Source organism: Lepisosteus platostomus, chromosome 20, assembly GCF_059453375.1.
Source record: "Lepisosteus platostomus isolate fLepPlt1 chromosome 20, fLepPlt1.hap1, whole genome shotgun sequence".
Taxonomy (NCBI): Eukaryota; Metazoa; Chordata; class Actinopteri; order Semionotiformes; family Lepisosteidae; genus Lepisosteus; species Lepisosteus platostomus.
Window position 1 is genome coordinate 5,983,803 of NC_142630.1, and position 27,119 is coordinate 6,010,921.

At 42.8% G+C, this 27,119-nt stretch overlaps 1 protein-coding gene across 1 annotated transcript in view; it reads right to left on the reverse strand.

Annotated features, from left to right (window-relative positions):
• The window catches only part of znrf1 (zinc and ring finger 1), a 51,041-nt gene extending 26,894 nt beyond the window's left edge, over nt 1-24,147 (reverse strand). Inside the window, exon 1 of the mRNA XM_088613542.1 lies at nt 23,010-24,147. Coding sequence (XP_088469668.1) covers nt 23,010-23,397 — 388 coding nt within the window. The 5' untranslated portion in view covers nt 23,398-24,147. The remainder of the gene's footprint in view (nt 1-23,009) is intronic.
• Between the last annotated feature and the right edge of the window lie 2,972 nt (nt 24,148-27,119).

Genomic DNA, 27,119 nt, shown 5'->3' on the forward strand with positions numbered 1-27,119 from the left:
AAGATGAGACTATTTGCAGCAGCTACAGTAATTGTGTTTCTACTAGTTCACTGATCCAAGTATTGCATCTACATGTTTTGAATCATAACAATATGGCAGCCCAGCTTACTGTAGTTCCAGACACCCAAAGCTCACTGTAAAAAGAAGTATCAAATGTTAAGTACCTTCTTCTAATTGTCTTGCGTCTTTGTTTTGCTACTACACCTGACATCGTTATCTGGTTTGACAATGCCAAAGACTTGAAGCAAAACCCCTTCGTTTTTTAAAATTCTCAGACAAAATCCTAATCTGTCCATAACTCAGAATTTATATCTGAAAAAACAGACTCAACACGAAATGAAGCAAACATACTGTGTTGTGTGTCAGTTTGGGTGCTTACCCATTTCTATATAAAGTTCTGCGCAGTAATCACCCAAATTCTCACTGACTATGGTCAAGAGCTGCTGGGTGCCTCTCCACTGTTCTACCCCTCCGCCCACCTCATACCAGTCGTACAGCAGACAGGCAGCAAGGGGAGGCCATCACTTGACAAGAACAAAGGTCAGAACAGAGTGGTGTGGGATAGAGCAGTCTGTTCCAAACACAACTACACGGGGAAGATGATAGACTGAAAGCCTCTGACTGTGCTTGAGCTTGGAGAAGCGTGATTCATTCCTCAGGTCAATTGATGCACTCCCATTTTAAACCACTGTAAATGTCGCAGACAACTGAAAAATGCAGAGGGCCTTGGAGCAGCAGTTATCCCAGTTGTCCATCTGATTGCAGCTGGTAGATAATTAAAGCTGAATCTGACAAACTAATAGTGAGGCTGCCTCCTACTGTAACATGGCAAATCACATACCCCCCCCCCCCCCCAAAAATGAAAAAACTTGGGACGGCCATAATTGACGAATGTAACAGACAATAATTCTGTCTTTCTCCTCACTTCCCTGATCCATGGACGAAAATCTGAAAAGCCGAACCTGGATGACTTATGATGCAGCAAGACGGTAACATCTCTAAGCCTTTGGGAGTGTGCTTTTAAAGATGCCTGCAGAGATCCTGGGAGAACATCACCATGGCAACTGGAGGTACAAATTCTGTCACATTAATGATGCAGTGTGTTCTGAGCACCGACAGCTGTAGAGCCACGGTTTATGTCAGGTGTTTCCTCTTTTCTCCTGCTATTCCACTTCCTACATGTATCACCCATCAAACAGATATAAATGAACACGGAAGCAGTTTCCAAACATGACAAACAAGCCAAAGTTAGGAGCTGGAGTCTGGACACCTGTTCCATTTGCAAATAGAAAACGGTTTCATCCCTGCACAGGAGTAACTGTGAGCAGAAACCCTCCATCTATCAGCAAAACTCTGCTTATTCCTTGTGAGGGTCACAGCACCCCAGAGACTGTTTTGGAAGCAGGGGATGCAAGTCAGGACTACAGCACGTAAGGGTTCATAGTCCGTGATGGGCTGGGAACCTGGAGAAAACCCATATAGGCTCATGGAGAACATGCAAGCTCCACACAGAAGGGACTCTGCTCCAGAATCGAACCCAGGACCAAAGTGCTTACAGCCACAAGCAGGAATCAAGTGAGTAAAGCGGTAAACTAATAAGCCAATGTAATCACAGTGGAAAAAGTAACATTGTGGGCCTCATACAAAAATATCTGTACTACCTCCAGTTCATATATGCTGTATGTTAGCATATCTGTATCTGGTGGCCCCCAGTGTCCTTCTTCCCCTGTTCGGATTGATTCCAATTGGCCCAAACGGGCCAGTGAAATGACACGAACAAATTGAGCCAATACATCACTTCCTTAATCCAACATGCTAGTAGTTTAGCACTCAGAGAATAATCCATTGCCTGAGAACCTGGGCTCAGTCTTCTAAAAAATGAATGAGGAATTTCAGAATAGCTGACATTGCTGAAAGTCCTTCAAAGAGTTTTGTGCAAGTTTGTTAAAAAAAAAGACACCAATTTCAAACAGGATTAATGACAAAAGGCCACAATTAATCAGCAAGTACGAGTACAACAGTATTTGTACGAGCAATATCTGTGAATTTAACAGAATTTAACTCAGAACTGTAGCTCTCAATGCATTACCTTGGGTTTGTTTCAACTTGCTGCTACTGTAGGAGAATATTTCACTTTATAAAGAATAGTGGACAATATTATATGTTGAATGCATATCCACCTTAAAAATAATTGGTGAATAGTTGGCAAAGACCGTCTGGGTTATTATTTTCTGACCCTTTCACAATGCTAAATACCTCAGATATACAGTATTTGCATTGTTCTCCTTGAAAAACAGACATGCTATACTGTACGTTGCTTTGAAATGTTGCAAGAATTAATAAGTCCTGAAAGTCAAAACACTTCAGCTCAATTAAAGCATGCTGATCTTATTCCTGGCTTTTTTTACCTTGAGATACAGGACTGCTGCTTCCTCAGACTGAAACTGAGAGCTGTATATGAGCACTGTCTAGTTATGTATGGTAATCTCTCATCCAAAGAATGTGTTATTTGGCAATTCTACACACTATCCTGCATTACACAACCCAACTGAAGTACTGCTTCTCTCTTCTGTTAACATCTATTTTTGAAATGACTAGACAGATGCTGACTGACTGTTTGGCCTAGAACCCAGAAATGTTTTTTATCCCTGTTGAGAGAGCAGAGTAGTCTTAGATAGCCAACATCAGTAGACACCCAGGGCAAGGAAACAGCGATAATCTACTCTCTCTGGGTTAACCTTCCATGTGGTTGAAATTATGGGCACTATATTCAAAATACTGGAGCACTTATATCCCTAGTCTGTAACTCAGTTGCAACATTTCAAATAGGCTATATTAAGAAGACAAAATGAGAAGAGGCCATTTGGTCCATCTGACACTGCTGGTTGCTAGTACCTAATCGATCTGATCTCAGCCAGGTTATCGGCTTCCATAATGCAGCTAGTTAGCCTGTTTCAGACTCCTGCAGCTGCTGAATTATTATTGAGGATTAAAATAATGTGGAGCATCGACCAGAAATAGTTTCAAAATATTAACCAGGACTTTTAGCAATTAATAGGGTTGAGTTTACACAGTGGTTATAGTGGTGTAATAGCACAGATGAATAAGAATTTAAGGTGCTGACTAATGACAAATCTGTCATTACTCTCCTTGCATATAGTGTGTGTAGCCTGCTCTGTTCATCCTATAAGTGAGATCTGAAGGCCTCTGTGAGTACTGGGGAGTGACTCAGTGTCACACCCTTGTCTTATAATGGAAGACACAGGCTCATTACCAAGTACATTCAACAGTTCAAATGGACAAATACCGTAATATTATTAACTCCATTCCCTTACCACAGTACAACTAGACCAATTTTACTTTGAAATGGCCTAAAAAAATGACTTGTCTACCAGTGTAACGGAGTTACTCCGCATAGGCTACAGGTGTGCAGACTCATTCATTTATGCTAAACTACCCTCACCAGCAACCACCGTTCACAAGCCATTCAACTTTCGAGCAAAAGCAACGCGACAATCTGAGCGAAACACAGGGTCATCTAAAAAAAATCTGCGCGACAGCTAAAAAGGAAACATTCTTTTGTATGGGGGATGAAAGCTACTTCCAAGTCCATGAGATTAGATTTAGAAATGTCTCAGTAAAATGCAAGTTTATGTCTTAAATGTTTATGTCTGCAATGAAGAACTACGTAGTCCATCATTAGACATGTAGCGTCTATCCTGAATTGAAGGAACACTGTAACTAACTGAAGGTGCAAGTTTAGGGGATTGGTCTTTTCCTTTAGAATCACACTCAATTTCACGATCGTGCTCTGACCCATTGTGATTCTTTAATTTTACAGTTGTGTTCCATTAAACTGCTTCAGGAGGAAAGCCTTTGGCCAGTGTGCGATACCTGCAATGAAACATGAAGGTGAAACAATGGCCCCTGCTATAATGCACAAGTGACACAATTGCCTCAGATTTTCTCCAAGTTGAAAACATGATACCAAACAGAGCAACTGTGATTGATTCCAACATTAAAACCTTCTATTGGCTGCTGTAGTATTTGCTGATTCTTTTTTGTACAGTTTCATCAGATTACCTAGTAACATAGTAGGGTTCTTTGTTGCTTTACAGCACGACTGAGACAGAAATACCATATTAGAACTCGATTTTTGAATGCCTCTTTTGTGCACTTCACTACTGCTGACAAGGCCAGACTTGAGATACCACAGAATTAAACCTCAGCCAGCCTAGTACAGCACCACCCACCATGGTAACTGTTGTCAAGTCTACCTTTTCAATAATATGGCAGGTGCAGAGAGAACTGGATGGAATACCGAAGAACTGTCCAGCAACAAGAAGCGTCACAGAGAAAATGATGGGTTTCTGTTGCCAGACATCAGCTTACAAAGAGGTCACTACTGCTCTGGGTAAGATCAAGGGAAGAATGACTCTCTCCACCCAGCTTTAAGCGAGTTTTAAATATAGGGTCCATGGAGCCGTAATCACTTGTGTGAGGCACAGGTTCACTGTGCTGAACCCTTCTGTGTGACACGTGAGGTTTGCCTAGACACAGAGGCTGAAAGAAAAGCCATCTAACTTGTGAGCAGGAGAAATGTGTCTGAAGAGTCTGAATGTGTCAACCAGGTGCAGGGAGACAATGCCTTAAACATGCATAAGACAAATGAGGGTCAGGCTATCCCAGAATTCCGTTTTTTCATGTTTGGCATTGTAGCTTACCAATTCTCCTTTCAGGGAGCTCTGCCATGCTGCAGTATCAGAGCATTGTGTGCGTGGACTGAGCAGCCCTGTGTAGGAATCCTAACAAAAGTGTCAGACCAAGATAATGTCTGGAGTAACAAAGGGAGACAGGCTCATTTCCCTACAGGATAAAGGATGGCAGCAACTCTTCCAAAAGACTCTTACAGTACATCTCATACTGCTTCCTGTAGGCCTGAATTTATTTACTGAAAGAAATACCTTTGAAGCTAACTTCAGAGCTCCTGCATGAATACAGGATCTACTGTTCATCACAGCATTTCTCGCTTTAAAATAACAAGAGCAAAGGATTGAAACCTTCCAATTGATCATTCGTTTTTATATTATTTATATTTTCGTCTCAAGGGTGTCTGCTAGTCATTTTACATTATAGCAAGTGAACTGCAGAAACATTCCAAATCACACAGGCTGTACAAGAGATTGAAAGTATTTAAAAAGCATGTAGTTAACAGGCCAGAGATAAAAGACTTCAGCACAAAACATTAGATAATTTCAAGTATTTACACACCAGTTGCAAAGAAAGTGGAAGCTAAACATTTCAAATGGGGTTTTATAGTTGACGAAGATATACTGTATTGTGCAGGAGGTTAGGTCTCTTAGAATTAATATAAGGCAAAACCTCAGGCTTAGAATGTCAATCAAATTACCACACAGTTAAGGAATGTTCTATAAGAACCATTCAAGCATTTTATAAGGATCTCAAATGTGGGATAAAACTAACCCTGTAATCCAGGGCTACATATCCCCTGATCCTTCTACTTGACTCCACTGCAGTCTCAACATCAGCACCTTAATTGTTATAGAGAGCCTGTTAAGAGTCCAGTTCATATGTAAGAAGATGGCAGAAAGGATTTTATTGACTGAAAGGGTTTAGATCGCACCAGTGTAAATCTTGGATTAAGCAGGTTTAAAGCTCTGAAATTCAACGAAACAATGAATTCAATAATGCAAGGAAGTAAACCTACACAACATGTTAATATCCATTAAAGAATTATAAAAAAGCTTATTAAGTTAAAGTGTTATAATTCTGTGAGGAACCAACACTAAAACGGATAATAAAGACGTGGCCTTTATTTTATTCATGTAATCTATACTTGTTATTTTATTCAAACGATTCCATGCTAAAGGAGCACACAGGGAGTTTCAGTAATGTTGTCTGGGAGCCAAGCGAATTAGGGAGGAAAGAGTCGTTCAACTCACTTGGCTTGTTAGTTTGATCGTAGCTTAATACCGCAGAATTCCCACCATGGTGACTCTTAAAGGATTCCACAATCATCAGCTTCTGCAAATTTTGTTGCAGAATTGCAGACATGCCCCCGAAGACACATACTGGTTGGAGCTCAAGTCAGGTCTCTGTGAGCCTAACACAAACATACTGTATATAACATCAAATAAGTCAAATGGAGAAAATGTGATGGACTGTGGTCCCATCCAGGATGTAGTCCTGCCCTGTGCTCTGTGCCCTGTGCTTCCGGGAGCAGCCCCAAGTGTCCATGGCCCTCATCAGGAATTAGTGATTTTCCGATAATGGGAGGATCACAAATACAATAGTGCTTGGAGCCTCAGAGGAATATTTAGAGATTCAAAATGGAGACGGATGTTAATTCAACATTACGGATGTGAAGCATTACACAAGGTTAAAGGACCTTTGAGTTGTGTAATGGAGCAGACAGCCCACCAAAAGGATCCGAGCCGTTAACTTCGATTTATCTTAGTCCTTCAACAATACATGGCCATGCGGTACAGGATTAAAAGCAGGGCTTTATCAAAGGAAGTAATGATTATGCTGTACAACACTCCACCAGATTCTGTTGTGCAATTGTGTCTAATTATGGCTACCACCTACTAGGCAGTCCCAACAGCAGTGCCCAGAACAGCGCCTATTAGAATGAAGGACTGTCTTTGGAAGTGACATCCAACTGAATCGTTTGAGTTTGGGATGTGTTGGTCGGGCAGATCTCAGGTCTTTAGAATTATGAAAGGGTCTGAAAACTAGAACACAGGCAGCCTTCACCAACTTAACAGAGAGAGTAAACCTAGAGGACGCCAAGAGAAACCAGCTGAGGAGCACATTCACCCTCTGGCTTAAAAAACAGAGATGCCGCCAAGCAGAAAAAGACATGGGTGGATGCAAGAAAACACTGGCAGGCACCGATTCTCTGCGGTGATTTGAGGAGATTCTTTAATTTACTGTACATTCAGGTGAAGCCCACCTACAGTATACGGCTTGGAGCTGAAGATGCCGTTGTCATAAATTTGACCATTTTAAGTTGACCACTCAAGGGCACTCTCCATTACACAGGCCGAAATAATCCAGCACACTGAGCAGTAATTCTGCCATGATGTCAAGCCAGTTTGATTTTTTAAATTACTTTTCATGCCAGATACAGGGACACACCAGCACTGTCTTTATAACATTGTATAACATGAGAAATACAGTACAACATATGCGGATTGTGCCTCTTACAGTGCTCTAATTAACCTAATTGGCAACTGATGCCTTTGTACTACCCGGAGCAGGTCATGACAGTATGTAAACATGCCTGGAAGAACAGCCAAACCTCTCTTCAAGGGCAGAAAATAAGGCTGTTGCTGCAATAGATAATTATATATATATATTTTCATTCTTTTCACAATACTGTACATGTTCAAAGCTAATGCTGCTGTTTGAAAGCACCCAGTGAGTCCCAAGGTTGGAATGAATAAAACCTTCCATCTTAAAGGTGTAGGAAAATTTAAGACTGGAGACAGAAATACAATTTCCTGACTTTGTGGGTCAGAAGGTGATGATTTACACAGGACCCAATCCTTCGTTTCCACAGGAACAGCTGACGTAATATTTCACAACATGAAAAATGACACCATATCAATGCACCGATGGCCAATTTCTGGAACGGGAAAACAAGTCTTCCTCTCATAAAAGCTTTTGCATCCCGATTTATTTGGATGCATAAAGAATGAAGTCCTGCATACATAGACAGACACAGCATAGCCTTAGAGAGCACCTACTTCTCCCATCATCTCTGTAACTGTTCCAGATATAAAAGAGCAAACAAAAAAAACTCTTGAAATGATGAGTCAGGTTGAACAGAAATGGACAGACTGCAGTTTGTTCTATAAAAAGAGAACCAACATTTTCAATTTTATGTTCACACTACAATTAGCTAGCAGTAAAATGTATTAATCTTTTTTTTCTTAGTATAGGTTTCTGCTTTGTCTTAATGTGTTTGGGGAACCCTTAAGGTTTTATTCGCATGTGTTTACAAAATGACTAAATTCTTACAGTGACTACCAAAGTTTCATTAGAATTTTCGCTGCAGAAAAAAAAAAACTTCTAGGGACTTTCTCGTGTACTCGTGTAAGTCGATAATTCTTTCCTGAAAGATCCTACATGGAGCTAGAAAAGCTGATCTGAAACATACCAGACAGCCAGGGTAGCTCCAGACCAGTGCAGATCCAACCTGCACCATGTCGAACGCATTCGAATGTAGTGAAAGACCACTGAAAAGGAACAACATTGAAAGGTATTGAAAGACGAGACTCCATTCAGCTCACCTGGTACATAAAATCAGTGAGATGTGTCAATCCAAGGCAAAGGAAAATGAGGGGGGGGTCGGAGACCACAACTGTACCACAGCTATTTCTGCTGCCTGAGTTTTCCTCAGCTCAACAGTTCACCTTACAGAATTAGGAATAGCAGTTCCCATGGAAACGGCAGAAGGAGAGAACGTTGCTTTTCTCCATTCTCAGATTTTAAAACCTCTTAATTCTGAGAGCGAAGGAAATTCTATTGCATTCTCCCACACAATCAAGTGTCCCATTCCCCTAATATTACAATAAGAGCTACAGACTCGCTAATGGCTAACTGGCCATTTTATTTAACTACAAGTATGTCAGGGTTCACTGCTACTACCTCCGATACAAGCAAACCAGCTTCAGACATGCTACCCCACCGAAATGTCATTAATAGCAGAAAATGGGGAAAACTCCATTTTGCATATCACAACACATTGTTCCAGCGGCTTAAGCAGAATGCCTATAATTTCCCTTAAAATTGTCCCACATCCTGACATGTTTTTAAACTTAAAAAGAAAGCTTGGTAACATGAAGTAGGCCAAACGGCCCCTTCATCTTGCTTATTTGATTGTTAGCAGCTTAATGACCCAAGAATCGCATCAAGTCATTTCCCAAAAGAGACTGCTGTTGGGTAAGGAGCGTGTCCCTCCATTCCAATCATGAAATTTTAGAAATATTTTTAGAAATCGTGGGATCCTTAGTTTACAAAACTCATCATATCAGCGGCCCATGGAGAAAAAACGATGATTGCAGACATGTCAAACAGATGTGAAAGATCACACTGGCACTTCACAATATCTCGCTTTCAGAGTTCCCGAGCTCCGTGCCCAAGACCTACCTGGATAATGAAAACAACAATGTGGCAGTATCGGAAAACATTTACCCCCCCTCCCCAGCCTCAGTCGTTTGTATTCTCCAGGCGAATGCTGCAAAAATAAAGCTCCAGAAAGACAAATTGTTTTTCATTACCTGTCGCTCAGGGAGACTTTTTTGTGATTAATGAGATTCTAACAGCTCTGAGACTGCCCTGCTGATTTACCTGAAGAGTTTCCACAATCTAGCCTCCACAGAAATCAAGTACCATCAAGCATCCTGGTAGCAATGTCGCCAGAGTTCCTCCAGAGACAAGTAACCCATGTTGACCGATCTCAATGCTACATTTCTGAGAAACCCAGACGACGGAACCAAAACGTCAGAACTTTCCTTTTCCAGTCAGATATGTAATAACAGAAGGGACAATAAAACCAGGATGGCAGCTTGATGTCTGCCATAAAACAGATAACTGAGTTGGCAGATGATCTACTAGACAGAGTGCATGACACACTTGGTACAATCACCCTGGGTTAACTACCATTTACTGACGGCCATTATTACTGGCCATTACCGAACTGTGCAATGATGGACACTTGGCACCACACAAAACAGCAGCAACTTTCTTTTCCAGTTTGAATACATCTCCAAATGCAAGACTGACAAATCTTTTATTTTTAAGCTCTAGGAAGCAAAGAAAACAAGAACCGATAATCCCTAAATGGCCCTCATAAACACTGTACCCATGTGCTACGGATTTCTGATGGGACAAAGATCTGCCTCTTGTCCCCCCACCTACCTCGCCCCAGGGTACTGTGGGCGTAAAGTATTGATTGCCCCCGCTGCTCAGAGAGCTGAAGGTTCGACTCTGACTTCCCTGCGACTGCCAAAGGTTTATATTCCTCCTACGATTTTCCAGCATACTTAGTCACCCCTCCTAAAAAGGGTACACGACCCCAAGGTTTTTGGACATTCTGTACCCGTAATATCAAGCCTGGTCAGATCTCTTGGGGTTCTTTCAACAGAGCAGCGAGTGGAGCCAAGGAAAACTTGGAATTACCAGGATTTTCCTTCCAAAGTGCCAAACAGTTTCATTTCGTTCCTTCTCATGAAGAAGCTCCAGGTACTAAGTGTGACATGAAATGTTGAACATTCCTTGGGGCACCAGTTAAATTCAGGAGTGCCAAGAATTAATAAAATAAAAAAAAACATAACACAGCATTAAAATATCATTTACAACCCTACAGAGAGCTGTTTCAGCATTTAACTAAAACTAGAAACCTGAGTGAAATGTCTGTAGGAAATTAGAGATGTTTTATAATCCAGAATTTTGTTGGTCACATTTATCATTAAAAAAACCTAAGAAAAGCAGCTCTTTAAATTAGATGGAAACCAGGAAATACATTAGGTCCTGAGCCTTTTTAAACATGCTGGAATACTGCCTAAAGAAACAGTACTTATTCAAATTGTCCTAAATGTCTTCTGTTCATTTAACAAACCAATCTCATTTACCTTGGCAACTTGGAACGTGGTTTTGCAATTGCTTCCCAGGCAAAATCTGTGATGTAATTAAAGGAAAGACAGCAAGTCTGATCTTAAAGTTACATCCACAATTGAAATCAATACCTAGCTGCATCGCTGCCTGATTATTTTCTGCTGTCAACTTGTACCTTTGAGTCTCTGTGCAGCACACAGTGATCCTGAAAAAAGATCACTGGACAAAACAAACATGAATTACAGTTCAATGCTTACACAACACAAGCACTGTTCCAAATTCTGACAAGATAAGTTTGAGTTATTCCTATCTATTCTTATCTTTGCAAAGACGGTAAGAGTAGTTGGGATGTTTGATCTGATGATTTACAGGGATGCATCTTAAGGCACATTTTCTGTTACTCATTCCTAGATAACCGGTTTTCAATTTTCTTAAAATGCCATCTCTTTTCTTTACATACTGTATGATTACCACTTACTTTCACAGTACCAGCCCAAAAAAGCCCAGTGAGCCTGATTTACCACTTATCTCCCCAAGCCTGGCTGTGATGAAGACAGGATTCAAGCTAGGAGTATGGCTCTAATGTCAGCAAGAGGACAGGCACACTGCCCCTGTCAGACACTTGCAGGCACCTCAACTAGTCAGAGGTCTTTCCCTGGAGGACCCCTCCAATCAAAGAATGAGGCATAGACTGGACTGAAAGAATACCCAGACCATCTTTACCATTTAGGTCATGTCATGGAGATAAAGGCATACTTTCATCAGATGCGTTAATGATCCCTCGGGCATATAATCATTTGCTTTCTTTGCCATCTAAAGCGCTGAACGCACTTTCGGGAAGATTTTCATGGGATATACAGGGCCATACAATAATCCAGAAATCAAGTGAAATTGATGTGCAGTCTTTGCAAAGAACTCCTAACACCTTCAACATTGCAGTCTGTATCGGTAATGAGAAAGGTCACTGTTGCATTAAAAAGACAGGAAGTATTGCAAGGAACAAGAAATGAATGAGTGGGCCATTTCAAATAAAAAAAACAGTATGGAACATTTTCACTTTCACCAAGATGGAACATTTCATAGAATTACTAGAACTAAAAAATATAAGAATGTATACAAGCAAGATATACAAAAGCCTGCACAGACATGTGAACAGACTGTGATCGACTGGTTTTAGAATGGTCTTTGCCAGGAAATCGTGCAGTCTTGTCAATGCAACAAGGAGGTTAGCCTTGACCACTCGCTAGCTTTGTAGTTTAATTCATGGTCTGCTAACTGCTACAATGCGATGTTGCAACGTGAAACAGGAAATGTGTTTTTATACCATTTTCTTCCTTCTTAGTCCTTGCCTGCAAGATACAAGCTGAAAATAGAAGTGTATGAAGCTTTCGATCCTTTTTGCCTTCAAAGGGCAATTTACAGTGTGCAAGGCAACTGAAAGGTGTAAACAGAATGTGCACCAGAAGCACAGCACAAAGAAAGCTCCTGGAGTGAAGGCTAACGTGGTCATCGCAGTGTAAGAAAGGCCAGAAAGAAAAACTTTTTTGGTTTCTGCCACCTGACCAAACCTGGAGCCTTTTCCAGCTGGTTTCTGAGGGATCAGAGAGAAGGTACACTCCCAGAGTCAGCAATTGACCCTGAAACTCTTCTATGTGCATTAGAAGCTTGTGCAACCTGCTCCCTCTCTATAATTGCTCATTTCTGTCTGCGCCCATCAGGATTTTAAATACCCAAATCAAATATGTTTAAAGTATTTTTTCTAAACTAAAGAAACTCAATTCTCTCAAATACATGAAGTATGTTTTAGTTAAAGAATCATTATTGCTGTCCTTGGGACTTGAGGAGAATATTAGTAATGGTCCTCTTAATCGTAACAGTATTGTATTAAATTGATCAGAGGTACAGCCTCAACTCCAGCCCAATCAGAATGAAGACAGAAGCAACCGTGCAGGGAGATCTGATGTATTAATACAGCTCTTCCTAGTAGCATTTGCATCTTTTACTTTATGTACTTGTGCAACATTCCTGAAGCAGTCTGAAACCTCTTAATATCATGAGCAAAAGAAACTTCAAGTCTTCAACACATTAAAATAAAGAACCATAAAGCTTTGATTTTTTTACTTCCCTTTTCTAGCTGAAGTGAAAAAGGAATAAAAACAGCACAGACACATATTGAACAGAAATGCGAGACCATAAAGAAAGCTTGCAAATGGCAGGAGGCTAGTCAGCTCATTGCAGTCATTTGGTCGCTAATTGATTAATTGATTAATCTAATTCAGCTGTTTCTTGAAATAGGCCAGGGGCATCAGTTCAACAGTGTGGCTGGGTATCTTGTTCCAGACACCCACATCCCTTTATGTAAAGCACCTCCTGTTTCCAGTTTTAAAAAGCCTTTCCATTAGTTTCCACTTGTATCCTCCAGTTATGTTTCAGTGTTGAATCTTAAGGGGTCTGTCAGGTGGTCTTGATCTGTTTTGCCAATCCCTTAACTTTTTTTGTGAACCAGTGGGCTGAGCCTGTGTTGGTGGTCAGTAGTGGTCAGCAAAGCAGCCCTCCGGAGCATTCACTTCGGCCGCCCATCCATTTTCTATCCTTTTCGTCTAAGGGGAGAACATGCAAACTCCTCACAGACAGAACCCCGGGAAGGAATTCCAATAAATACAGCTAAAGGCAACTTAAAACACAAGCTCCAGCACGATATAACCAGAAGGTAATACCTTAAAACACTTTTATAATTTCACAAGAACCAATATACTAAAAGAACAATGGATTTTTGAAAACTAAAAATAAAAAAAACGTCTGCAAAATTGGTAAAGAAAGCACCTTGCGGCATGCCTGTGTGCATAAAGAGGATCGGGAAAAGCCAAATACTAAGCACACGAAACCACAACTGATGTAGTATCTACCCAGGAAAACTGAGATCCGACATGCATTCCCCCCTGAACCAAGAATGGATCAAGCCTTACACTGATGCAAACTGAAGAGCAGCAATGAAACCACAATTTCCTAGCCTACCCCCACAGCCTCCTACAGCCGTTTATCTTGTAAGACCAGCGTCTTCTTGTTAGGTTTACATGAAAAATGACACTGGGGGAGATTAAACTGCGTTCTGCCGCAGAGTGAACCATTCCCGCAGCGAGGGCAATGCGACTACAGCGGAAACCCAGTGTGGGCGACAGACACTTCCTGGCAGAAGTGACCTGCTAACGGTAAACATGTGGATCCCCTCCCCTCACTTCTAAACCACCTGCGATTTTGTTCAGTTAGTTCAGCCACGTTACTGGCGTGAGAGCTGGCTGGAGGGATACTAATGCAATCGATGTGCCCCAAAACAAGAAAAGAGAAACAGTCCCTGGTGACGCTACTCCAAATTCAAGCGCTTCCGAGTTCCTACATTTGCTTTTAACGGAATTTCATAAAATAATGACTGCTATGAACGTCGAGAAATCTCCTAACAGCAGTAAGGAAGACTCAAGGTACCACTCTTCTGAAAGGGCACGCTAAAGGAAACAAAGAAAAACGGGCTGACATCTGAGGAAGGAGAGACCACTCTCCTCCCAACAACAGCAGATGCTGAACACTACAGCGATCAATTGTTCCCCAGATCTCTCCTCGTGTCCCGGAGGGTGAGGGACACTAGGCCTGGCAGGAACCGTGGGTGCACCGAGTTCTGAAAACACTGGATGTGGTGATAGTGGGGTTACCATGGCAACAGCAGCCCTGGGCCTATAGCTGTACAGGCCTGTACTGTAAAACAGGAGTCAGCCTATGGGGAGAAGACATTAAGCTTTTCTCGGGGCCTGTGGTGACCTACTTTCCCTCAGTGACACCTAATGTGCTGCCAAAACAGCCAGGGGCAGCCAACCTGCAGGAAACTATAGGATTAGGTTCTGGAGAACATAAAATCGATCGATTGGGAAGCATTTGTGCATTGATTAATATAAGCTGCTCACTGTGGTTATGTGGTTATTACATATAAATGGTTACGGCATTTATGAGACCTAGAGAAAATGACTATTTCAATCAAAGACAACTAACTATTTTGTTGAAGCAAACCTAGAAAAACAAACCTAGAACATGAGCTTTGAGCAGTGGTGCTGCCTAAGTACTTCACAGGACCTGTATGCTAACCGAGGACACATACTGAATACAGATTGCTATTGCACATCAGCAGGAACCACTATAGGTCTGCCTTGTCGCAGAGCCCAACTCTAGGTGTTGGCTATAGCAGCCTTCAATAGAACATATCTGCATAGACACCTGGAGGTGTTCCAGCAGTACAGTTTGAGCCTGCAGCTCCGAAAACCTGAAATGGGAGTTTTATTTACATTGCTGCATGGCTAATTTGAGCTTGCAACTTGAGTTATAATATTAAGGCTATTCAGCACCTTGAGATGTTGTACCAGGAAATATATAATATAGGAACTGCCTGCACTTAGAAATGTGATATCACTGCACAGGGAGGTCTGGCACATTTTTGTTTTGAGAGTCAAGCTTCAAATGCATGTCAAAAAGTGTTCCAATAACTGGGAAAAGCAGCATTCGTGACTGCAACTCCTGCTCACAAAGGCGAGAACTGGCAGTCGCACCTCAGCATCACACACAGCAGCCTGGCCTCCTTTGCCGTGAACTAGTTTAAGACGAAGTTCACGGCCTGGCTTGCCTTGTAAAGTTTCACCATGGTGAAATGATCACGATGCGCACCACGGCTCCACCTTACTTCTGCTAAAGTGTCCTGGGGCTTTAACTTGCCTGTGCTGTCCCTTTCTAACATTCCTGGGACAATTGTGGCGTTTCCTCGAACTGAATTCTTAGGGAGCTTCCAAGTGGCCTGACCAGTAAACCCCCCCCCCCGGGAACAGGCAGAGACCTATGATCCAGGATCCTGGGCTGTGTCAACGGCTACCACTAGCAAGGACTTCAGCTGGGCAGCGCATGTGGCAAAGTGCCTCCAGGGTAGGGCGAGGCCGTCTCAGCTTGCTGGCAGCCTGCATCTTTGTGGGCGCCAGCAGCGTGGAGCTTGCAGTGTGCGAAAAGACGAATGGCACCGATGAGCCGGCAGGTCAGACGAACGTTCCTCTCCCTCCTGGGCAGAACGGGTGTCAACACCCCGAGAACCACAGGGGATTCCAAACCCAAGGGCTGTAATGTTGACTACAAGGGTTAACAAGGGCACGGGGTGCTTACAATAGTACACTGTTCTCCAACATTGCCAAAAAGGAATGCATCTAAAAACCATACGTTTACCATGGTAACCTTTTATCAGTGTTACTCCATCTTGAACCCTGCTGGCATTCTGCTCTAGCTCTTACTTTAGCGGGAAACCTGCAAAGTTTCACCCTGTTAAGTTGCAAAAACCATCTCCGAGCAGCTCTCGGCTCAGTACTGGAACAGCTCTGCTGGGTTTTTTCTGCAAACAAACAGCTGAGAATAACCCCAGCACCGCTGGCCAAAACACACCTCTGCGCAGATCTCAGGAGGGCCCCGTGGGTGTCCTTCACCAGCAAGATCCTGCTTAGTTTCACATCCAGGCGTCCTCTCTTCAAGACTGCAGCTGTTTTTAAATCCTCACTGCCTAAGAACTGAAAACCAAAACATTTATCTAATCCTAACAGTGCATTTGCAGTCCCGCCAGAAGAGGAATCAACAGAGAAACTCCTGCACCAAGGGAAATATTTTCTGCTGTTAACTCTAGGTGATTTTCACCACGAACTGAGCAAGTTATTTAAAAAACATGTGTGGCAAATTCAACCAACATGAAAGATGCCACAAAATAAAACTGTACAAATCCAGGGTGATAAACCGCAACAGAACCACTTTTTAGAGGAGGGTGCAACATTGTGTAACTCATACACTATATACAGCGTACTGTTGAGTACATTTTGAATAGGACGAAAGAACACATTCCACTTTAAAGAGCTAGACATACTGAGAATAATTCAGAAAGTACTTTTCAATAGTGCATAATGTGCAAAAGCATTGAAGTATGCTCTCTAACAGTTTCTAGAAGTATTCATGTTATCACTGCATCAGTGAAAACAGACTGTGTAAGTTCCAATTTTCTTTGCACACATTTGTTAATGTAGTGGTCATATGCTCACATGATCAATTCACTGTCCAAATATCTCTCTGCACATGGCTTGTTCTCTTTGATGTGGTTACTGCTCAGTCATTTCGGAGCGATTAGATTTTACTCACGTTTTACTCAAGTGTGTCAGATCCCATAGTTAAGGAAAATGGAGTGTGACCAGAAAGTAGCCAGTTCAAATCCCATGTCTGCGACATGCTGACATTGCCTTACTTAACTTAATTACACTGCCATCCTCCAGATATAAAACCAAGGCACTACTGAAAATAACTACAGTTGCTTAAGAACAGCTCAACTTCTAGTCTCTTTAGTTGCTTTAAATAAGTGTCTGCAAACTGTGCAGTTATTTATTGATTTACTAATGGCAGAACTGACAGATTAGCAATGACATGGCACCAGCAACACTAGATAAATACAAGCATTGTCTGAAGCATGGGTTATAAATTGGTACTCTTAAACTGTGAATCTCACTTGTTCCTACCACAAGTGAAATCCCATTGCCACGGACACAGAGTCCTACCATATTATAATGAGCATCTTTTAAAGCAACAGAACAATAAGCGCATAAGGGAGAAGGGAGAAGGCAAAAAAATGTGTCAACAAGGCCTGATGCACACATTCATGAAAATGGGTAAAGTAGACAAATCCCTCTGTTAGTGGACATGCTCATTGTAATACAGCAGCACCCATTATTCAGGCTTGTCATTTATTTGGCTGATGCTTTTATCCAAATCGATTTAGATTTGTGTGCTTTTACATTGAAGCTATGAGAGTGAAGTACCCAAGAGTGCAACAGCAGTGCCCTTTGCTGAATGTGAACCCACAGCCTACTGCGACCAGTGTCCTGACCACTTCTCCCAAAAACAGCCTGAGGCCTGCTTTTAACAAACAGCATCATTTTAAGAACCTAATTTCTTTTTGTCTGTTCTGGCTGATCTGAACACATCTAATTTGTGACGGCTTTCCTCTCATAAGGAGTCACTTGACAAAGACGTTTGGGAATTGAATGGAACAAAGGGAAGACAAATTCACATCATAGCTGTTCTGATTTTCTACAGGCATGCTTGGCACAAGGGAGACGTCAGTGACTTTCAGGTGGCTGCTTCAACTGACTTTCAATGCTTACACGACAAAGTTAACAGCATGTTTGCATGTCTGGTTATTCCAAGTTCCCTTGAAAACACTTTACTGGGAAAATCTTGGGTAACTTAAATGACTCATTTCTCATCCAAATTGCTCACCAGCATGAGCTTTACAAACAACTCTCACAACATATTCTGTTCATTTAGGTGCCCGTTTCCTTTCTTAGTGGGAGAGTGGAATTCACAGCAGGATTTATCGAACCTTCTGTACTTTCTTTCCTCTTACCTTTAAGGAGACACCATGGCTAACTTTCCCAAAAAATACATACTTAAGTGAAAAAAGCAAAAAAAAAAAGGGTTTTCCTGCTCCCGTATGTGGACTTAAAGATTTGACCCTTAGCGCCGGTGAGAGCTGTCAAAGCTGAGATTTGACATCCTTGAGGTGAATGGTGGGGCAGTAATGGAGGAGCAGAGGTAAGCACTGCTGTCTTGCAGAGTACTGAGGCTCTTGCTTCAATTCCAAAACTGCGTGGAGTTTGTATGTTGCATGTTCTCTCCGTGTTTGCATAGGTTTCCTCCGGGCGCTCCGCTTTCCTCCCACAGTCCAAAGACATACTGGCAGATTAATTGCTTCTGGGAAAACGTACCCTAGCACCAATGGTTGAGTGCTTGTGTCTGTCTGCCCTGCGGTGGACTGGCATCTGTTTAGGATGTACCCTGCCATTCTCCCTTTGCTTGCTGGGATAGACTCTGGTTCCCCTGCAACCCTGAGTTGGAAGAAGCAGTTAGAAAATGGGTGGCTGGATCTGCAGGGACACTCGTACTGACCACAGAAGCCAGAAGAGAAGTGATGGAAAGAGCTCAGCACACGCGCCAGGAGCAAGGCTCTTTAATTGTCCTTTCAGGACAGACTCACCTGCCTATTGCTTACCAATTCAAATATCAGACTTGAAAACACACATGAAAACTGGAACAACCTTTCACCCCTGCAGTGTGACCTGTACCGGTCTGTTCCAGGGTCTTCGTTACAGGATTTCACAGGACCCAGCTGTCTCTTGTGTAGAAGGCTAGACGTACATGATCATCACAAACGCTAATGTGCAGACTCACCTAAACTGCCATCTCATTCCTTTCTTTTCTAACTTCTGCAGCTAGACTATTTTCTTACCCGTCATAGTCAGCAACACCTGAAGATTTGAAATCCCAAACACAATCCATAGAAATAGATGTTAGCTAGGAAAAAAATGATCGTTTCATTTATTCACATTATCCATTTAAAAAGAATTGACCACGAAGGCCATCAAGATATGCTAAAACAGAGCCTCACCGGGTTCACAATCAGCAGCCTTAACCAGAGAGATGCATGAGACACAAAAAAGTAAAAAAGGGTCAGACACAAACATGCTGTATCTGGTATAACTTAGCTTTGCACGCCATGAACAGCATGATGCAGATGCTGATATCATTTCACGAGAAAAACAGTCACTTCTACCATTGTTGCAGATTCTCACTTTTGAATCACGACATACTGCACAGTTAAACAGTCAGCCTCATGAGTCAAATGCAGTGCACTGACAATAGAACACTTTGTACAGATGGTGGTGGGGAGCTGGAGTTTTTACAGAGAGCAGGATCAAAGGCTGGCAGCTTCGGCTGCAAAACTACAACCCATCAGGGTAACATGATGGCAGGCAGCTAAAGACTAACTTGATTTCAGTAAGTTATACTACAGCACTCCCAGCATACCCCCTTGGAGAAGAGCTTACCTACTGCAGCCCTGGTCAGCATTAACTTAAGATGGTTTGAACTCAAATCAAATGTCAGGCAGCTGCAGTTCAAGCCTAGTCTACTTTTAAAATAGGTACCAGATGAAGTGCTGCAGAACAGCACACAAAAATGACACTTCAGCAAAGGCAAGATAGATTAGAAGTCACAATCCTGGATGGCAATCTTCAGAAAGGGCAACATGATCCATTTCATTCCATTATTTCATAACTTGCCAACATCATCTTGTTTGTACAGGGTGTGCATTAGTGCTTTAGGCCATGTAGTCTACGTTCAAGTTGATTTGAAAACTTACTGACGTCCATTGTATTGACAAAATGAAAGTCAGTCTAGATGTTTCCCCCCATTTCTCTGAGGATGGGTGTTAACTTTCAGGAGGAGAAATGAAGCAGAAACAATTTTAAGAACACAATAATTTAAGTGGCATTGTCAACCACCCAGTCTGAGGTGAAGAATATCATAGGACAGCTCTTGCATATTTTGTCTCCTTTGTTTTTGTGGTGATATGCAAAGCAAATAACACGTCTCACCTGAATGACTTCAATGTAAAGGATCACAGTGTGAGCCTGGTCTTTGCTAGGAAGAAGCTATTGCTCAATTATCCCTCTTGCACAAACATATTACACCTCAGAGTCAGGGAAATGTCACAGGAGCTGTGCAGATCCCTGTAGGCCCAGACAGAGCTGCCTCATGAAGAAGAGCTTGCTTTGAAAGTCAAAGCAACAGGCAGCCAAGAACCAGGTGGAGCATTTGCATGCTTAACAGGGGCATTTCAGCTGGATCAGGGGGAACCCTCAAGTCTGAAAAACAGTACTTATAGGGACCTTTCAGCTAATAAGCCTTTTGTAAGTGAAGCAAGGTGTGCTATTCTTCCATTGCTGCCCTGGATTGACTGAAAGAATGCAGTCATAGAAAATCCCAATATCCCCCAGGCATGGCTATCAACATCCCTGTGGGGTGCACTGTGTCTCTTCAGCCTGGCCACTGTACATGCACTGGTGTCTACCTTCCGTTCTTGACCACAGTGGACTCAAGTCATACTGGCAACAGAAATCTCAGTTCTGTTGTTATCAAATCCGCACAGACTCCAATACCTTCTGACAAATGAGATCATGTGAATATCGACATCATTGGCTTAGCCATCAGTTTCCTCACTGCAATATGTTTAAATTCAAATTCAGGGCGTTTCGTCAGCAGGTGTAACTGCAACCCCCCACAGCCAAAGAAACGTTTTTTGCGATGTTCAACCTAATACCATAACACAGACAGACCCATCTACAACAAAATACAATAACAGCCTTTAAATTCCCTTATTTACAAACAGGCAAGGTTTTGAGTCAGCAGAAGTCAGGCTGCAATCACTCCCAATGCATTTAAGGTCTTGGGGGCCACAGGCTGGTGTGTGAACCATAGTGACGAAAGAGAAAAAGAAATGTATGTGTTTATCACTATTTTCATGCCACGCAGCATGCAAATGTACTCCAAATAAGGTGGCAAACATTAAATATTAAGCCTGTTTCTCAACTTTGATACTCACAAGATGTTGAACTTGAAGAAACCAGAAACAGCCCAAGCTCATTTCCCAATGAGGTCTGCTGGGAGCACCCTGGGCAGTGTCATGAAGTTCAGACCCCTAATCTTATCCAACCCTGAGCACTGTTGGCAGAGACAGACCCTCTGCTTCAGCATGGGCAAGACTGGGAAGCAACAGCAAATCAGTACTGGTGTAGCTGGAGGGGACAATGTCCTGCTCAAAAAAGTAGTGAATAACCTTTTACCAGTACAGGGTGCCAGCATGCATGTCCATAATGATTTATGATGTTGCTTTCTCTTCTGTAACACTTATAAAAGGGCAAGAAGTTCATTTAACTTGAAAGGGTTTCCAAAGCTACACAACGGGTGCAATACGCACATCCCCACTTGAACTCCCCTCCCCATATTTCTTAAAAATGGATATAGCTCTACATAGTCAGCCAGGGACTTGGAAAGCAAAATCTCTGTGTCCTAGAAATAAGAGCCAGTATTAACTTGCTCTCTTTCCCTTGACAGATGTGCTTGGAAAGGTGTCGTCACCCTTCTCTTTCCTCACAATATCAAGGTGGATCTCTTGCATAACAAGGTCAACACGGGAGCATCTGTTTTTAGTCTCTTCCACTACTCTCGAGGGAATCGGTGCTTTCAGAATGAATTCTAGGCTCTTTGAGGACCAAGGCATTCAGCATAATGAACAACTATGGGAACCCTTAGCAGTGGCCCAGACAGATTACAGCCTAATAAACAAGTACAGTACAATTCACAGGTTGTGTGTCGAATTATTCCAATATTCAATCCAATTGTCCTGACATGGGGCCTGATAATTTGTTCAGACTCTTATCCATGTAGTGACAAGCATTGTACTGAGCAGGCATTTAATTTCTCAGCCTTGTATGAGCACTGCTGACTCCCACATGTGAAGATCAGACTGCTGTTATAAAGCCCACTGTCAGAGGGGTAGACAGTGCAAACTGCAGTCTGTATCACTTTCTCCATGGTAATTCAGGATGGAGTACTCATTACATGACAGCTAGAAAAAACACATCATGTCCTGTAAACTTGTGCCAAAGGGGCAAAACACTGTCTAATATATAGGTCTGGGTTACACAAGGGAAATACAAATACCCAGCATGACAGTCACCTTGAAAGAGCCAGCAGCCTGTGACTATACTCCTGCACAGAGCAGGCAGATCGGCTAAGTATGTACGTGACTCAACTGAGAGAGATGGGCATCAGCCTTAAAGCACCTTTCATATCTCAGCCTCTGACTGACAATTACTTGAGTCTTTCCACTTCCTCAGCCTGCATTGAATCTCTCCGGAAAACTACAACCTTAAAGACAACCATTTCACAAACACTTTTTTTTTCTACATGGCTCCATCTATTGAAACTGATTGTCACCTGAAGTGTAACCCACTACTGACGCCTTACAGCTCATCTACAGTTAGGATGATAAGGCTGAGCTCACCTTTATTCGCATAAAAACTGCTCGATGATGAGCGGTCTGTCCTGAGTATAATGTTCTTCACGTTAATTTATATGTTAAACTGTGACTAGTTGTGTGGCAGCGGGGAGCTGCATTCATTGCGAGAACAAATTGTTTTGGACCCTAATAATAGCTCCACAGGTCTTGAAACAAAACTGTCACATTAACGCATTTACGCTTCGTAATGACTGCGATCCGACCGACTCCTCGCTCACAACGGCTCCTTGCACTGCAGCCATCAACCGCAATGGGGAAAGCGGAGAGGGCGATATTAAAAGTTTAAAAGCAGAGCTACATGGCAACCTGCGTCGAGACCGACGGTATGCACTTCATTAAAAATCTGTCTTTCCAGCCGCGGCGAAGGCGAGCTCAATTAGAGCGCCGCACTTACCGCTGTGTGCGCTGAACCACCTGGGCGCAATGTGGAGAGGCAAGGTGTCTGCTAGCGACGCCCGGGGTCCAAGATAAAGCATGCCGTCCGTGTGGTGCCCTGCGCCTGTTTCCTGGTACCCGTTCCCGTGTGCCGCGTCGGTTCCAGACCCTGCCCCGGCTCTGTCCGTGTCCCCAGTCCCCCGGCCGCCATAAAATCCAAACGGCACCGCGCCGGTGGGGTCTATCCCCATCCCGGCCACAGAGCTGACCGAACGGCTGCGCAGCCCCATAGCGCCGCCCGCTCGGTAGTGCCCGAAGTGGGCCGCGGGTGGCACCGCACTGTCATCCGTCGAGACACCCGGAAAACCTCCCCGGGGCCGCCCCGCTGTGCTCTGTTTGCCCCCCATTCACAGCTCCCAAAGAATGGGGAGGGGTTCAATAAAGTACGGGTCTTTTTTAAAAAAAAAAAAATCGAGAGCCGGCAGATAATTCGGTCCCTGGTGCGCCCCTGTTAATGGACTAAAACAGCCCAGGTCCGTTACCGCCGGTGACAAACAAGAGGCAAAAAAAAAAAATCCCAGCTTGTCAAGTCTGCCTGAACCAGCTGTGTCTAACCAATGTTACAGCGCATTCCTCCAAACCAAACATGAGCGAGTTTGAAGGTCCCAGTGCGCCCAGAAAAATAACGATGGTGAGAACACAGGGTCGCCTCTTGCCTTACCAACAGCAACAAACCAACAAAAAAAAGCAACACGTTTCCCCCCAAAATAAAAAAAAAATAAACAGCCTCCGCCACCCAAAAAGCAGGGGGGGAAAAACTCAGAAAAGCAGCAGGATTTTCCCCTTTTTCACAAGTGTTGCTCAGTTCAGCGAACCATGACAACCGCAGCAGTCGGTATCCCTGCTCCCCTGCTACAGCGTGTATCGGTCTCAGATTTATTTCATGCCCCCGCTGTCGGGTCAGTGTGTGCCGCTCCCCTCCGCTCTCATGCTCGCAAGCTCCCCGAGCTTCTCCTTACATTGCTGGTCGGAGACAATAGAAGCGCTCACTGCGCATACGCGGATTAAAAGCGTGGAGATAGAAAAGGCAGACGCTTAACCGTGTCACTGCTGGGCATCCGCTAACAGCCGTCTGCTCTGCGTCTGGTAACGACTTCACAGCTAAGAGTTTTGGCGCGGTGGGGGGAGTCAGGAAGAGGACCGAGGATCCTATTCGCCGCAAGACGTACACAGACGATAGTTTCTGAAAACGGATCTCCAAAATCGTGGAGGGATTTTGGAATGACGCCAGTATCCAAAGCGTCTCGTATTGCGAAATCTTAGTTCTAAAAATAATTGACGAATCATTTATGGGAACCCGAGATCAGGACGCCTTAAACGACCTCATAGTTCTTTCCAAGAATCCATCAAAAACCCTTTGAGGATATATAGTTTATAAACATAATCACTGTTTTTTATTTGAACATACTGCTTTGCCAGGCCAGGGACTGGGAGAGACCTGGTTCAAGGACAACCCTTCCATAACAGGTTCACCCCATGTTTTACTAGGTGCAAACAAGTGCAAATAGTAATTCAAATGAAAAGCACTGTAACTCTGTAAGGAAATACATATGCTTCACAGTCTTTACCTTTTAATGTTTCCACACAGTAAATATCCAGATTTCACATCTCTTTCTTGTGGGCAGTTTAAAATCATTTTATATGCTTTTTCCAGTCTGTGATTACGCTGTCCAGCAAGTACAAATGTAAAACACAACTGCTGTTACAACTAAAATTGACTTAAGAAAGCGTGTACAAATGTACCTACAGCCTACATTATATGAGAGCAAGCAACCCTGGTACATCCTATCCAGACAATTGCAGGACTTTTAAAATTTCCAATGAATTGTCTACAAATGGATTCCAAATTGTTTAATTATCCCAGGTACTGAAGATCACCTTGATAATTATGGCTTAACCGGAGCACAGGTGGCAAAGGCGACCAGCCTTGGCTATCTGAACAAACCATACCCATGCTTTACCCAGGAGGCAACATCTGTATCCAATTAATATCTCACACGCAAACTCCCCCTGGTAGACAGCCCGATCCCAGTTCCTCGCGTTTTTCAAGTTCTGGAAATAGCCCACCCCCAATAAAACTAGGAATATCGGTAAGAACACCCCCTGTTCCATGGTAGCCCCTCCTCCTCCCTAGCTTGGGCCTCAGACCACTTCCTCAGTGGACACTTAGTGTGAGTGTCAGGGGTGTGGGAGTATAATCATACTTCTATGGCCCAGCTGTCATTAACACAGCCGCAAATTATCTCTGACTGATCACTTGCTGACCCACTGGCTGCTGTGCTGTATTGTAGTTTTGCTGTGCAGCATCAGCTCTGCATCAGGGCTGGGCTGTATCTGTGCTTTATGTTGTCAGTGCTGTTTTTTACCAGTACTGTGCTGTATTGAAGTGATACTGTGCAGTAGCAGTGCTGAATTTTATCAGCGCTGTTTTGTATCAGTGCTGTGTTGGTGCTGGACTTTATTGGTGAGGTGCTGAATCGGTTTTGTGCTTTATCCGTGCTGTGTTTCATTAATGCAGTGATGTATTGGTGTTGTGCTTCACTGCTGTCTTGTATTAGTACTGTTATGTATTGGGGCTATAGAGTACTTCACCAGTATCGTATTGTTTTTCTGTGCTTTTAAGAAATACCACAGCACAGACAAAAAATCAATGGGGAAACAAGAGAGTAGTGTAGGACAAACAACATTATGTAAGGAAGTAACATTGAATTAAAAATACTTACAGCACCACAAAGACCTATTGTATTAACATTAAGAAGATACTTACATCAATATGCAAAAACACTCATGGCTTTCTGCATTAGTTCATTAACTTTGATGTTTTTGAAACTTCAGTAGTCTTTTATATTGTGCATTTCCTTTCTGTTTATTTCTGTACCATTGCAGACCTTGTCAGAGGGGAAACTAGCAACATTGTCACCACTTGAAAGGGTACAAAAGTACCCCATTACCCCTTATAAGCAATTGCAATATGTACACCAATCCCTGCAAAACAGAGCCTCACAGTGGACAAACCTGCAACTACAGCTATTAGTTCTTTTATAGACAGATATCATAGGTACTGTGGCTGTAGAGTATGCATGTAATCTGGAGACTGCACAAAACTACATCCAGTAGTATTGTAGCTTTAGATCTAATTTGAACCATAATTCTCTATTTACATTTGTTTGTGTTGTGACAGACAACAGTGAGGGTCTGATCTGTGTAGCACAAAGTGGATCTATGAATGGCAGACATGTATATAAGAGCTACAAGTTCTAACAGATTTCTGCATACATTCTAGAATAAGGAGGTACTTTGTATTTTTCAAGCTAATGCTTGGCACCTTTCTGCACCACAGCAAGGAAGATCACACGGGACAATACAAAGCCATTGAAGGCCTTTCGTGACAAGATGTGGACAGCTCATGTGGCAGAAACAAACAAGGTTATGTTTCTGTAAAGTGCTGAAACTCAATGAATCATATAGCAATAATGTTTAACAGAAACAGGAGGGGAGGAAGAATTTTGGTCATTTAAATGTGTGATTGTTCTTGTGCAGTTCTGCCATAAAAGCTAGGCCGTGATCTGTTCTACTTTACTCATTCAATCATTTTACTGCTGGGCACGTGCAGCTTGTGCAAGGATAAAATTTCCTGCAAGACCGTGCTAAACAGCGGAAATAAATCTACCTAAAAGATGTTTCTCCAGCGTGGTTCCCGGCACCTTAATTGGAAATCTTCAACGTGATTCTAGCCTCTGTCCAGCAATCACAGTGAAGACCCTCTCAGTGTAAAGACATCCATACTTGTACAGGCGCCATTCTTCAGATTGCTGGAATGGCTGTGGCTGTTTATTTATAAATTAGAGAGATTGGGTGGCCTGTACTGAAGGCACTGAAACAGTGAGGTGTAGTGCAGAGCACTTTAACAACAACAGTTCGTCAACAGGGGCGGTCAGGCGCCTTGTGTGTGCTGTTCCGAATTGCTCCGTATTTGTCATAAAAAGGGATGTTAGAGTTACACCACATATTAAACACAGCCTTAAAAGGGGCCTTACAAGGGAATCACTCCATCCTTTCATTTTCTAAG